This window comes from Saimiri boliviensis, chromosome 8 (assembly GCF_048565385.1).
Source record: "Saimiri boliviensis isolate mSaiBol1 chromosome 8, mSaiBol1.pri, whole genome shotgun sequence".
Lineage (NCBI taxonomy): Eukaryota > Metazoa > Chordata > Mammalia > Primates > Cebidae > Saimiri > Saimiri boliviensis.
In genome coordinates, this window is record NC_133456.1 from 8,265,721 (window position 1) to 8,279,656 (window position 13,936).

General features: G+C 47.1%; 1 protein-coding gene across 18 annotated transcripts in view; it reads right to left on the minus strand.

The window, feature by feature from the left end:
- Window positions 1-12,665, minus strand: part of CACNA1D (calcium voltage-gated channel subunit alpha1 D) — a 321,073-nt gene extending 308,408 nt beyond the window's left edge. For 13 of the 18 annotated variants that reach the window (XM_074403661.1, XM_074403655.1, XM_074403658.1 and 10 more), the window contains exons 1-3: window positions 12,112-12,664; window positions 9,865-10,174; window positions 5,680-5,785 (exon numbers count right to left, since the gene is read on the minus strand). In XM_074403661.1, coding sequence (XP_074259762.1) covers window positions 5,680-5,785; window positions 9,865-10,174; window positions 12,112-12,178 — 483 coding nt within the window. In that variant the 5' untranslated portion in view covers window positions 12,179-12,664. Of the gene's footprint in view, window positions 1-5,679; window positions 5,786-9,864; window positions 10,175-12,111 lie in introns of all 18 variants that reach the window. The other 5 variants (XM_074403664.1, XM_074403666.1, XM_074403665.1 and 2 more) reach the window with 2 other exon arrangements.
- Between the last annotated feature and the right edge of the window lie 1,271 nt (window positions 12,666-13,936).

Below are 13,936 nucleotides of genomic sequence, written 5' to 3' on the forward strand. Positions count from 1 at the left end.
GAATCATCGGCAATGTGGCTCATGTACAACACTGAACACAGAAGCCAGGTTATAAATTACAGATTCAAAAAGTAGCAAGTACTTGTCTTTCTTCTCTCTTTAATAAAAAGTTAAATTTGCCAAGAAAGATACAATCCTGAATTAAAGACGAACTCTGCCAGGTGTTTCCCGGGATGTCATTACTGCTGGACAAAAAGTCAGCCTCTCAGGCAAACATTAATCATTAGCCATTGTTGATAATTAACTAATGATCTACAAGAATATACCATGGAGGCCTTGTGTGGTCATGCATTTATTTACTCACTCATTTGACGTGTATTTCCTGATGTGCTTCCTGTGTGCCAGGCACAGAATTAAGTTCACAAGGCTATACACCCAAATCAGACTGCAGTCTCTGCCTCTAGGAACGCATACTCTAGTTTCATCCAAAGTCACTCCGCTAATCAGCCAAACAGCCAGGCTGCCAGACCCCACAGCCCATGGGCAGACCATCACACTCCATACCACTTCCCATAACAGTTACAAACCGGGGGAAAGGGGCTGGCGTCTTTACAGGAGAGTGGACTAAGCAAAGGGGAGTCCAGAGGGAAAGCAAGTTCTCAGATGAAGGCAGGCAGGGAGTAGATCAGAGAAGGCTCAAGGGAAGAAGCGGCATAGGAGCTGTCCAAGAATAGACAGAACCTAGGCATACAGAAATAAGAAAGCTCAATTCCAAGAGAACGAAGACCAAGCACAGACGCAGTCTTAATGGCGTACAGACCTAACCCCCACCATACAGGCTACGCCCAAGGAGCCAGGTTATAAAATTGTGTTTCAGGTGTTACGGCTCACACCACCAGATGCAAAAGCCACGTGATGCTGAACTACATGACCACGCAGATACAATGGACTTGCTTTTTAAGTCCAGTTAACACGACACTCAGATCTTAGCCATGGAGGAAAGAAAGCCATCAAAGTAGGCTGTCCCACAGCATTCCTGGCCACTGTAAAGCATCTGGTCCCACAGACAAGCATTCACAGCCCAGCACTGCTTCTCAGACAGGTCCCACCATTCTTGCTACTCTGAGCCCTGGAACCAGAGCACAAAATCTCCTAGACTGCTCAGCTGTGAAAGCCAGCACTGAGGGCTCTTTCAGCCAGAGGTACACAAGAAGGGCCACAGACCCTAAGCTTTTCAGGAATAACACGTACACCTTCCCACTCATTCCCGGCTAAGGACCTGCAAGAAATCCACAGAGGAACCTGCCACTCATGAAAATCCAAAACACGGCTCAGAGGAAGGAGTGATGGAGATACTTCTCCCAGGAGAGCCATTTGTTTGGTGTATATCAGCAATATCTACATCTACCATATACCGCTACCACTGCATCAGGCATGGCTGGGGATTCAGAAAGCTTCACTATGAACTGTATTCTGAAGATGCTTAAGAGGATAAAGATGTGCATATAAATTTAAAATATAGGGTATTTTATGTGCAAAATGCTACAAAAAGAGGTTTAGATTGTTTGGATCAGTTTCAGGAAAGGCCTCATGGAAGAAACACGATCTGAGATTATTCTTGAGTAGCTGCAAGGAGAGTGACAGTAAAGAAGAGGCAGTAGAGGCCGGGCGCCATGGCTCACACATGTAATCCTAGCACTTTGGGAGGCCAAGGTGGGTGGATTGCTGGAGTCCAGGAGTTTGAGGCCAGCCTGGGCAAGATGGTGAAACCCCATCTCTACAAAAAATACAAAAATTAGTCAGGTGCAGTGGCAGGTGCCCATAGTCCCAGCTACTCAGGCAGTTGAGGTAAGAGGATTGTTTGAGCCCTAGAGGCAGAGGTTGCAGTGAGCCAAGATTGCACCACTGCACACCAGTGAGCCAAGATCACGCCACTGCACGCCAGCCTGGGCGACCCCTGTCTCAAAGAAAAAAGAAGGGTAGTACGAAGGAAGAGACATTTCAAATAAAGAAGCCAGGAGGTGGGCAAGTGGGGGGAGGAGGGGTGTTTAGGAACTTGTGTGGACAAATGAGTGGAGCTATAAAGGAGAGGAGTGGAGACAAAACCCAATAAAGCTGGACCGGACCAAGCTGAACCTGGCCACACTCTGGCCTTACCCCAGTGGGGAATGGGTAGACACTGAGGCCTCAGGATCACTTCTCCAGCAAAAGTCACTTGCCAGTGGAACGAATGGACAGGAAGGGGACTTGTGGGCCTCTAGAGGCAAAATGTCAACAGGCTCAAAACCCAGCAAGCTCAACAACAAGATGAGAAGAGGGGCAAGAAAAGGGTCACAGACAGTGAAACTTTCAGTTTGGTTTAAAAAACACCTTGTATATCAGGTCCTTTGCTAGATAAGGGGGTAGAGGGGCATGGGCCCTGGGCCGTGCCCTCCAGGTACTTAGTGCTGCTTTAGAGATGGCTTAGAGGTGAGTGCAGCCATCAGTAGAGGTCAAGGAAGGTCTGATTTGGCAGATGAAGATCCTCATTCTGGACGTTTTTAATTTTAAGCGGCTCCACACTCCAGAGAACTAGGAGGTAGCATCAGGAGGGAGAGTACCGCGGACAGATTACACAGACTCAAAACTGTTCAACCATGTCGGTTTGCTTATAAGAAACTGAATGATAAAAAATAAAGCATTTTTCATCACAGTGAAGTATGATATTGTAATCATCCCCACTCTGACACTTGATACAGAGGCATTCCCCTCCTCTGTGCTAAGAAAATAAAATAAATGACATTTGCTTTCCATAAGCAGAACTGAGGAAACACCACTACCGACTGAGCTAGGAGGGATATTACTGTGGGAACTGAGTTGCACCGTTTCCATGACTTCAGCCTCCACCAGTCCCTGCAAGTCCATAAATGAAAGCTGCATAAAAACTTGAGACTGTTTATATTTTTAAAAAATAAATAAAGAACAAAAACTATCCTTGGGAAAACTTCTGCCGCCCCGCCCCCACCCCCAAGGTAGTTTCCAAATCCCAAAACTAGCTGAGTTACATCCTATCCAGAACGAAGACACATTGGGTCAATGGGGATGGCCACTTACCCAACAAAAGTAGTAATTTTACTAGGTAACTGGTAACAGGCAGAAACATCACCTATAAAGCTGGCCCTGAATCTCACTCTAACTGCTCAACACACACCTTTCCCATGGAGCTATCAGGCAAAGAAAACCAGCAGCTTCCGGATACATGCAGCTTTCCAACTCATTGCGGACTCTGTCCTTTGATTTTACCATTCACATTAAATGAAAGGTATTTACTACAGATCAAAAATAAGCTTCATTTAGCTGCCTCTAAACCAATCCCAAAAATAGAGCAATCACTCTGGTACAAATTGGGTCAAATGTATTTAAAAAAAAAAAAAACAGCTCCCTCATGGGAGGACCAAGATGGCATGGGACCTTGCTAAAAGTCAGAAGGAAATCCACAAAGATCTTCCCTTCCCACAGTGAGAAAGGAAGTATTTAAAGAGTAAAGCAGAGTATAAATTCATCTGGCCATGTGACCATCCAAGTCAAAGTAAGACACAAAGTTGAATGCCATGAGTTTCAGAATACTATGTGAAGAGGTCAAAGGAATATACGTTGGCTTTTAGAAAGGCCTGCCAAATTAACACACTGCCAAATCCCCCATTAAAAAAAAAAAAAAAGTCCAATGCTTAAGAATTGTCAAGAAAGGATTTACTGGAGAGGGGGTGCAAAAGGAAGAAGAGAGATTTATCCATTTCTTGTATTTCATTTCCTCATTTCTTAGCTGAGAAATCCAAATGGTCTGACAGCACTTACACCAGTGCCCTGAATTTCCCTGCGAAAATTTCAGAATATTAATTGGCTTACACATGCAGCTACATTAATTATTCCATTGATCTGAATTAATCTGCCTTTCCGAAAGGTATTTATTTTCTAAGTTTGTTTAATCGTGTTCTCTTGAGCTACAAAAAGCAACAATCTGGGTCACCATCCACATCGTTAAATTTGGTAAGAAGGCTAACACCATCTCTGGCCTCGACTATAATGATCTATCTCCATCGATGGGAGGCTTCCCACCACGTCTGCTTTTTATTTAAAACAATCATCTAGTGTCACATGGCTACAAGCAAATCAAAAGCTATGTAAAATGTTCAGAGTTACACAAATGATCTCTGGCATAGTAAAAGTATATACTACCAGTGTTTATGTGGTTATCCAACTCCCATTTATAGTTACCTTTTCAGCAACAATACCCAAAATTTTTAGAAAATTCTCTAGATATCAAACTACCAAAGCCCAAATACAAATAGACATCACATTACATCTGAAATGTGCCACAACATTTTAAATGTAACATGAAATCCTGTACATAAATCGTTAAGGCTTATTCACAAGAGCATAATTTCACTATCTTCAGAAGCCAGCAGAGCTCTCCCACACAAGGGAGAGCCTAGTGTGTTTGCCTTTACAACGCTCGCTCAGTTAGGAACATCCAGCCCTGCTAAAATAGAGCTTCAACATGAGAAGCCAAAAACAAACGGAACCAGCTAAGAGAAGAGAAGAAAAACAATAGAGTTTCCTGTTATCCGGCATGGGCTCCCCTTCATCTACCATCCTGCATGGCTTCTGACTGCAAAGAACCAATCCTTGCAAGAAGGATGCTGCAGCACCAGAAAAATCCTGAAATGGCTTCTGAATCATCAAAGAAAGATTGCAGAATGTCAGAGGTAAAAACGATCCTAGCAATCTTCTTATCCAGTCCTCCCAATTGCTGGTAGCTGCATGGCAATGCAGAAAGGTATGAAAAATGACCCCAAATACAACTAGTTGACAGGTGACTGGGACAAGATCCTAGTGGCAGTCTAGTGCTCTTCAGTGCTTTTTTTTTTTTTTTTTTAACTATATCAACCTTTCCCAAAGGAAGTTCCATGGACCACCAGTTCCATGATGTTAAAGTCTTTTGCCAAAAGAAAAAAAAAAATGTTTAAAGAATTTATGACTGATTACTTTTTAGGGACTAGCTGAGTTAAACAAAAGGAAACCTGTTTTTTAACTGCAGAACTTCCCAACGCTTTTACTAAGCTAGCATGCACTATAAATCTTTAAGAAGGCAGCAAAGTATATGAAAGCATCCTGAAAAATTTAACCATACAATTATTTTATCTTGGGACACATCATAGGATGTGGGGGCATTTCATAGGACACGGAGTAGAAACTTTAATACCATACCATGTATTCAATAATACATATTATTCTCCAAATTATGCTCTATGTAGATTTATTAGTTTTGTTGTATTCTACTTCTCTAAAAATAGTTCATGTACAAAGTCTATGATAATTCTCTACTTACCAGAACTGACCAAAGTACCCACCACTCCCAAGAACACTAGATTTAAAAAACAAAACAAAAAAAACTAACACTGTCAGGAAAAGAATGGTAGCAAAAACTTATATGGAGAGAAAATCTGCTACAAATCTCTTCCATAACAATCCCATATCTATTTATAAAAGATTCATGACTTTAAATACTTTCATTCAGTATAAATTTGAGAATACAGGTTAAAACAAACAAACAAAAAAACCACTGTTGCAAAGCCCCAAGAAACACCACATGCATGGCTGTAAAAACTTCAACCACCCAAAAGGCAAGCTGCCAGTTTTAAGTATAGAAGCAAATGATAACCATATACCAGGACCAGCAGGAACTCTCAGGACACTTACCAAGTTATGATTTGTTGAATTAGAATCATCTTCAGGGAATGGGATGTAAATAGCTAAGGCCACACAATTGGCAAAAATAGCCAATAATATAAATATGTCAAATGGTCTGAAAAATCTTGTTAAGGTATATATGTGTTATGGAAACACAAACCATGTCCCTCATCACACTCCCGCTCACACCACTTGCGAAGCACCTTTAAAATGAAAATGGCATACACAAATCATATTTCGGCTGACTGCTGAAACTGCTAGGTTTTCAGCACAAGTAATCGTCAGTGGTCATCTCACAGTGGAGCCTCCTATCAAATGACCTGTCCTATCAAACGTCCTTTCCTTCTGTTGCAAGGATCATGTTACACTCATTCTTCTGCTGCACACTGTCTACTGAAACCTAAAAGTACATCCAATTAGGGCACTGTGTGAACCAGGTTTCTGCTTTTATAGGTTTAAAAGTGACAAGGGCCTTGCTAAGTTCCCGGCTGTGGTAGACACAGGGAAGTCATCATGGGGTAAATCTCTTCTGCAGAGCCTTGCCTCCATGTGTTAGAGCCATTTTCTCAGGGGCTATTCTTGGCAGGGTCAGCCTAAATCGCCTGTCTGGATTGGGCCAGGTCAAGTCACCAGGACCTTCTCCGTTCTACCTGTGACTTTCTCATGGCATGTTCCAATACCTCAGATGTGATCAGCAGCGAGCCAGGCTTCAGCTCCTGCCTCTGCTTTCTCTGCTAGAGGAATCCATGGCTATAACCGCTTCAGATTAGAGCTGGACTGGAGCTCAGTTTATAATATGCTGTTACCGTGCTCAATTTGTAAACAAATTAAATTAAAAAGCCATATGAAATCAGCACCAGACACATTAAAAGTAGGGTTTAACAATTCTCAATCTCGGTGGTCTATCTGGAAGAACCACTGTGAGATCAGCCTTCAAGAAATACTTGCCTAAACATTCTGGTGTTATTAAGAGACATTGTCAAAACTGGCAATACAAAATTTGACATCTGCCAAAATGACTGTTTTTCTTCTTTGGGTTTTCAGCCTTTCCAAATGCAAGGTTTCACGAGCACCAGCCTCATCTGCAATTCCTGGGCTTGATTTTACGACAGTGCTTCGCCTATACACACTTACCCACAAGAGGCAAGGCCACGGTTTAACCAAATACCTCAACATACATAAAACTGGAGGCTACAAACAGAACTATCCTCCATTTGTCCTGACATTCTTTTGGAAAATCCAAAAATGCTACAGAAAACAAACGCTTTACCTCTCTAGAGATATCTTTTTTTTTTTTTTTTTTTTTTTTTTTTTGGAAATGGGGTCTCACTGTCACCGAGGCTGGAGTGTACTGATGCAATCTCAGCTTGCTGCAACCTCTACCTTCCAGGCTCAAGCCATCCTCCCACCTCAGCCTCCCAAGTAGCTAGGACTACAGGCATGTGCCACCAGACTGGCTATTTTTTTTTTTTTTTTTTTTTCAGTAGAGATGGGGGTTTTGTCATGTTGCCCAGGCTAGTCTTGAACTCCTGGACTCAAGCAATCTGCTCACCTTAACCTCCCAAAATGCTGGAATTACAGGCATGAACCACCGTGCCCGGCCTCTGCAGAGAGAGATCTTGAGTTTCATAAAACTCCATCCTCAAAGAGCTTTGATAACTCATCAAAAAAAGGCAATGAATAACATTATTCCCTTACTAATTTAGATGGGTTTCTTTTTAGCCAATTGGCTTTAATTCACACTGGTTCTCTTAACTCATCTAATATTATAAAATCTTTTTCACCCAGGGATCCAACTTTCAGACAAGCCCACCTTAGGAAGACTTCAGAATTCCCTTTCCATTTTTCCTTTTCACGGGTCTCCACTGAAATCTAAAATGTCAAGGCCCCCAGTGTTGTTCTCTAGAGAAACACAATAGTCTCTTCCCTCCCTCACACTACCATTCTTCCTTTTCAATTTTCTAATCCCTAAATGATAAACCAGCACCTCTGAGAAACACTAGCACTGTTCAGGAGGACTAAACATAAGTTGCATTTTCACTTTGTACTGGTCCAGTTTCCGTCTCCAGGTACAAGCGGATACCACCTCACTGCCATAAGATTTTCACAAGTGAAGCAGAACAGAGCCATAGAAAAATAGATGGGTCTGATCCTAACAATTCCTTCTGATAAGGAGAACATCCCTCACTCCCTCAGGGGGCAGGACACTGTCACGCCTGTCTGTAAAAACAAAGGACCTTGCTCTCCTGCTGTGGACTGGGCCTGACAGAGCTGGCTGGGGTGGAAAGGGTTTCTATAGCCTGCTCCCTAAATTAGAAGGAAACTGTCATTTTTTAAATATATATATTATTTAAGGATCTACCTATTTTACAAACTATCCCATTTGTAAACAGGCCTCTCCCTGAATTGGCAGCCACATCCCCTAACCCCTGTACACATGTGTCTGGCAACTGAAAGAAGGGAGACAGCGGCGTGATCCAGGAATTCACTCTATACGCAAAAACTGCTCTGTACACATCACTGTGCACAAACAGAAACAGCATCAGGCCTCCCACCTATTCCACACAAAATCAGTGACCCCACAAGGAGATCTCTGCTTACTCAGAGTCATGTCAAGCCAATCCAAGGAGGAGAAGATCTTCCTGGCAAGGTACAGCCACTGCCATGACTCCAGCAATGCCACTGGGCCACACGCTGGCTTACTGAGCTCCCTCCTGGTTCTCAGACTAGAGAACTTCAAGAGAAAACACACACACACAACCCCACCTATGTAAGAGACACTATAACTCACTCTAGAGAAGGGACATCTGTTGCAAAATGAAAAAGCACACAAGAACCCCTCGAACCCTACCCTAGCATTTGGCTGCTCTCTCCAAAACCTTTCTAGACAGTTACCTCATCTTAACTCCTGTCCACAAGTAGAGAAAACAGCCAGCTGAGACAGAGAGCATGCAAATAGCTGCGGAGCTTGATTCTCAAATTATAAGGGGATTTCAGCTCCACTTTCTAGCTGGTTGCCAACATCTTCCCCTTTTGGTATGGCCCCTCCATCCTTCTGGGCCTGGTGGGGGGAATTCCTATATTCACACCCCTTCCTATAGTTAGGAATTGCTCTAAGGCCCCTGTCAGTTCCAAACACACTTCTGGGGAAAGGAAATGCTTTATGTTACCCAGACCAATGAATCATCTGCCTAATTAAAAAGCCATTTGCTCAGAAAGAAGGCCTCGGTCAATCTTCTCTGAAGAGGTTGGCCTCCAGATTTGGGAAGGGGTTAAGCAGGCTGAAGCACAATCGTTTCCCAAGATCTTGGACATGACAACCATTCTGGGGCATTTGGAGTTCAATTTTAAAAATACAAAGGAGACACCCAGATATGTAAGTCCAGTCCAAGGACATAGACAGAATTTTTTATAAAGGCAGCAACTGCAAATTCCTCCACTGAGAGGGCTGTTCTATAACTCATAAGGGCTCAGGAAGAAGAGGCACACACCAACCTCTCCCTTCCCTGGCTCCCTCATGCTCACGTTTCAAATGCTTTCTCAGAACTTGTCAAAAGGAAATTCCAGGAAGTTACAGCATTGAACAGGAAAAAAAAAAAATCAAAAGTAATCTCTCCCTAGGAAGCACGTGTTCATATCTGCAGCTACCTGAATAATTAGAGTCACCAAATGTCAGACTAGAAGCAACCTTAGCATTAATTGTAGTTGCAGAAGCAAATTTCAAACATCAGAATGAGAAGATTCTACTAAAGGTCAAAAATGTATTCCCTTCCAGTAGCGTCTCATACAGTCTTTTTTTTTTTTTTTCTAATCTGTATGCCTTATGTGCAATAGGTTCAATGCATGGTATTGCCCAAAAACAACACAGAATTTAAAACTAACCATCTAATGTCCAATGACCAAAGGTTGGTTCCCCATTTTAATTATCTACCACTGTGAAGTTTCAGGCTGTCGTTCCCTCCCCCTACTACTACTACACACACACCCAGACAGTGGGCTAAATATACCCGTACAGCCACCCCTCTGCAACCCGAGGAGACAGGAAGGTATATACAATGAAACCCCTTATATACAACTTCTGTTGCTCGCATTCCAGACTGCTACAGCTTTGTGTCATTTCAGAAAGCAAATCCTTTTAAAAAAAACAGATGGTAGAAGAGAAAACGAGAAAGACTACCCCCCAAAAAAGGATACTTCCATTCCACTATACTAATGCAGGCTCTTCGGATGGGGTTATTGAGTGATAAACAGAAAAGGGCGCGGGCAGGTCGGCTGTTGGACGAGTTACCCTGTTTTTTGCTCTTGGCGTATTGCTGACGTTTTCTTTGGGAGAGAGATCCTACAGGTGGGGGTGCAGAGGTGCTCATAGTTTGGGCAGCCTTGGCCTGTCTAGCAGCATCGATTGCAGCTTGCCAAGACAGGACAGTTTGCTTGGAGCTGTTCGGCTGAGAAGTTGGTCCTTCACCAGAAAGAGGGAGTCTGGTGCCTCTTGCATAGTTTGCCTCTGGGGAGAAGGAGAAAACAAAGATTTTTTTTTTAAATGAGGATCCAAAGTGTAGGAGAAAAAAAATCCAAGGTTGTCTCCCATCAATAACCAGGGTAATCATTCATTCCTGTGTTTCCATTTTGAATCTCATGTCCTATTTTTCACAAGCTGGGGTTTAGTCAGCTAGAGAGGCAAGAAAGTCCACGAGCTCTGGTCTCCGTGTCAATCACACAGGATCAATGCTGCATCACACCCAGCAGAGTTAGTACTCCTTCACTTCATGTCTTCACAAAGGGTCTTTTAATGCATTGCTTCTGACAAAACTGAGGTCATTCCCACATTTAATTCACATCTCTGATTTTTAAAACCCATCTATCTCTAATGAGTTAACAGATAGGTACAACAGCTTTTCTCTAACATAACTACCACTAGCACCAAGAAAAAAAAGGCAGCACCAATAATTCAATAGTCTTAATCATTTTCAGGGTGTTACTCCAACATCTTTCCACAGCCACAAATGCATTTTTTTTTCAGTACGGGGTGGGGGGGGGATCTTCCACAGGCACCCAGGCAATACCAAAAACCCCATAACAAATATCTAGATTATGCACTGACACTTCCTGCAAATGAAAATTCATGATGCTTGGGACTCATTTCCTCCACAGGCTTCCGAAAACAGAAAACATCTTTAGGGCTTTTTTGCATTTTAAATTGCAGCAGCATCAGCCAAGCCAGCATCCAGAGAGACAGGCAAGGCAGTCAGCCTGCACCCCTACACCTAGGATAGACTGGCTGGATTATGCCAGAGGCCTCCAGGCCTAAGAGGGAATTATCTCCGTGTAGGCTAGCATCCAGGTGCACACAAGGCAGAAACCCAGCGAGGCTCCCTATGCAAAGCCCCCACCAGCTTTGGGTCAGGCCACCTCCCAGGCAGATCTCTCAGGCACCTGCCACCCTCTGCCACAGTCTCCTCACTGAAGCAGAAGTCAAAGTGAGAGAGGTGGCAGAAAGGTGGAGAATGAGCGTTTGCAAAACCAATTATTGCTAAGTAAAGAGTCAAAGCAAGCATCGGTCTGAAAGCCTGAGAAGGAGGCAAAGCGGGCGAGCAGTGGGCAATCGGAACCGGGGACAAGTCGTGCCAAGCTTCTCCCTAGGGGAGCGCTCACCCGGAAAGGCTTCCAGCCGACCGGGGTTGGGGGGCACTGGCGGTCTCCAAAGGGGAGGGCTGGCCAGCTCCATCCTCCCTCGACCCAGCCCCGGCCGGCGTGGAAGCTGCACGTGGTGCCAGGGCCAGGGCTGGGGAGGGGAGCCCCACAGCGGCAGCCGCTCCCCGGGCATTGCTAGGTTACCGACGTGTGCACAGCCAGAAAGGGAGCGGGAATGCACGCTCCACCCGAGCCCCTTCCCCCGATGACACCACCGATGACACCGAGGCCAGGCCTCCCCCGCGAGGGGAGGGGTGTACTTCACCCACCGGCTCGGAGGGCAAAACCGGGCAATCCTAGAATTTTCCGGATGCCACCAGGGACCTTCTTCCTAGTCAACGAGGAGGCGGGGGAGGAGGGGAAAGGCGAGGAGAGGCTGGCAAGGGGGCTCCGGCTGAAGACTCGCGGCCCCCTGCCATCGCTCGGGGGCACAGAAGGAAAGTTGAGCCCGAGGACACTGAACCCGAATCACCCCGACTCGCCGCCCCTCCGCCCCTCCGGCTGCACAGTGCTCCACACACTCCACGGCCGCCCCCACCCCACAAATGCAGAATTAACTCTGACATTCAGGGCCTGGAGGGGAGCGCGGAGTGGTAGTCACGCATGTCCCTCTCTGTGTAGACGACACCGAGCTGGCAGCACCCTCTCCAACGCCCTCAACCCACCCGGCCCCTCGGGGAAGGGAGAGGGGGCTGGAAGACCGTGATAGGATCCGATTTGGCAGCGGGTGCCCGGGCTCTGGCTGCTCACCGTTCGCGTGGTCTGCTTGCTGCTGCCGTTGATGCTGCATTTTTTTCATCATCATCATCATCATCATCCACGAACATTTATTGAGCGACTACTGTGTGCAGGGCACTGTGCTGGGCGTTGGGCGGGGGCGGAATGGGGAAGGGGATCACCAATAGGTAGGAGCCGCGGTCCCTGCCCTTATTCTCGCTTCAGCAGGGGGTGGGGAGGGACGAGGACAAATAACAGAAAATAAGGATAATTGATAAAAAACCGCTCGCCGCCCAAGCTCTTTTCCAAAAAATGGAGCAAAATAAACTTTTTAAAAAAATAAAATCCGATGTATATATTATCTTAATAATATATACATGTAATTTTTTGCTGCAAAGGAGAACTGGCTTGTCCCCTCCTCTAGCGGAGAGACGCCGCGGTGATGCCGGCCCGGCCGCCGGGGCTGCTCTGCGCGCCCCCCATGCCCGCCCGTCCGCCCGCCCGCCGCGGTGCCCGGTGCCCGCCGCCGCCGCCCGCGCCGCCGCTGGCTCGGGACCGCGGGCAGCCGGAGCTCACATCCGGGGACGGAGGCGCCCGCCCGCCCGCTCGCTCCGCGCCCGCCGCGCCGCGCCGCACGCCGACTTCGCCCTGGCGACGCTGCGCGCCCGCCGCCGTCCCCCGCCCCCCGCCCGCCCCGAGCCTCCCACGGCCCGCGCCGCGCCCCGGAGGGTCGGCCGCCCGGCGCGGGGATCTGCCCGGAACCGCCCGCGCGCTCGGAGTGGCCGCCGCGTGGGACTCGGGGTGCCTCCACCCCGGCCTGGCCTGGCTGACCTGCGGGCGCTGAAGGGTTAAGCGCGCTCCAGCAGCGGACTGCCCGGTTAACCCTCTCCGCGCCGCCCGGTGCGCTCAAACCCGTGGCCCCGGAGGAGGCGGGCGGTGCCAGTGGCTCCCGCGGCGCTGGGGTACGGATAAAGCCCTCCTCCCGGCGCTTTTCTGGGCTGGGGGACCGAAGGAGCTCCTGCGCCCGCCAGGGCTCCGCGCGGCCCTCCCTCTGCACACACCTGGACGAGGCCCCGCCCCCTGGGAGCACAGGTGCTAGCGGGCGGTAGCGGCTGCGGTCTCCCTGCGCACCCTCTTCAAGGCTCGCCCGGGTTCCCCGCAGCTCCGGAGCCGGGCAGGCGCTCCCTCCTTTTCTAGGGTCCTTTCTGGACTCGCGGGTATGGGGGAGCCCGGCTCTGCTCTGTGGAGAGCACTCACTACCCCAGGTAACTGCCTGCAGCTGGAACAGCCAATCCAGGGCGCCCCCCTTCTTCTCCCCAGCCCAGTGCCAGGCCTGGCGTCGCGCAGGGCCAAGGGGTTTGAGGGGTGCAATATCACCCCTACCCTACCCTACCCCACCCCGCCCCCATGTGTGTTTGGAGGCAGGTACAGAGAAGTCAAAGCCAAGGTCTTTCAAACAGCTCATGTTACTCAAGGAAATAGACAGTGCTGCTGAAACTGTTGCCTCCAGTCTGGGAGCTGAAGGGAGTAGTTTGTTTTATGATACCTTCGCTGGCTCGGATTTAGGGTGGGGAGGTTTGCAAACGGCAGCTCCTGTCTAGGGGGGAAAATACTTTATCCAGTGGATGCCTGGTATTTTTTATTTAGCTTTGTGCTGGCTGTTAGGAGAAGGGCGTCTGCTTTATTACTTCACAGGATTCGATTTATTTGCTTTTGTTCCGATCTGCATGTTCCTACGGTGTTTTAGAACGTTTCAGAACAGTGGCTTTAAAGCAAAAATAAAGTAAAAGCTCAGCGTGAATTAAGAAAAATAAGTGTTTATGGGAAGGTGTTCTTTGCCCATAGACGACACATTAGT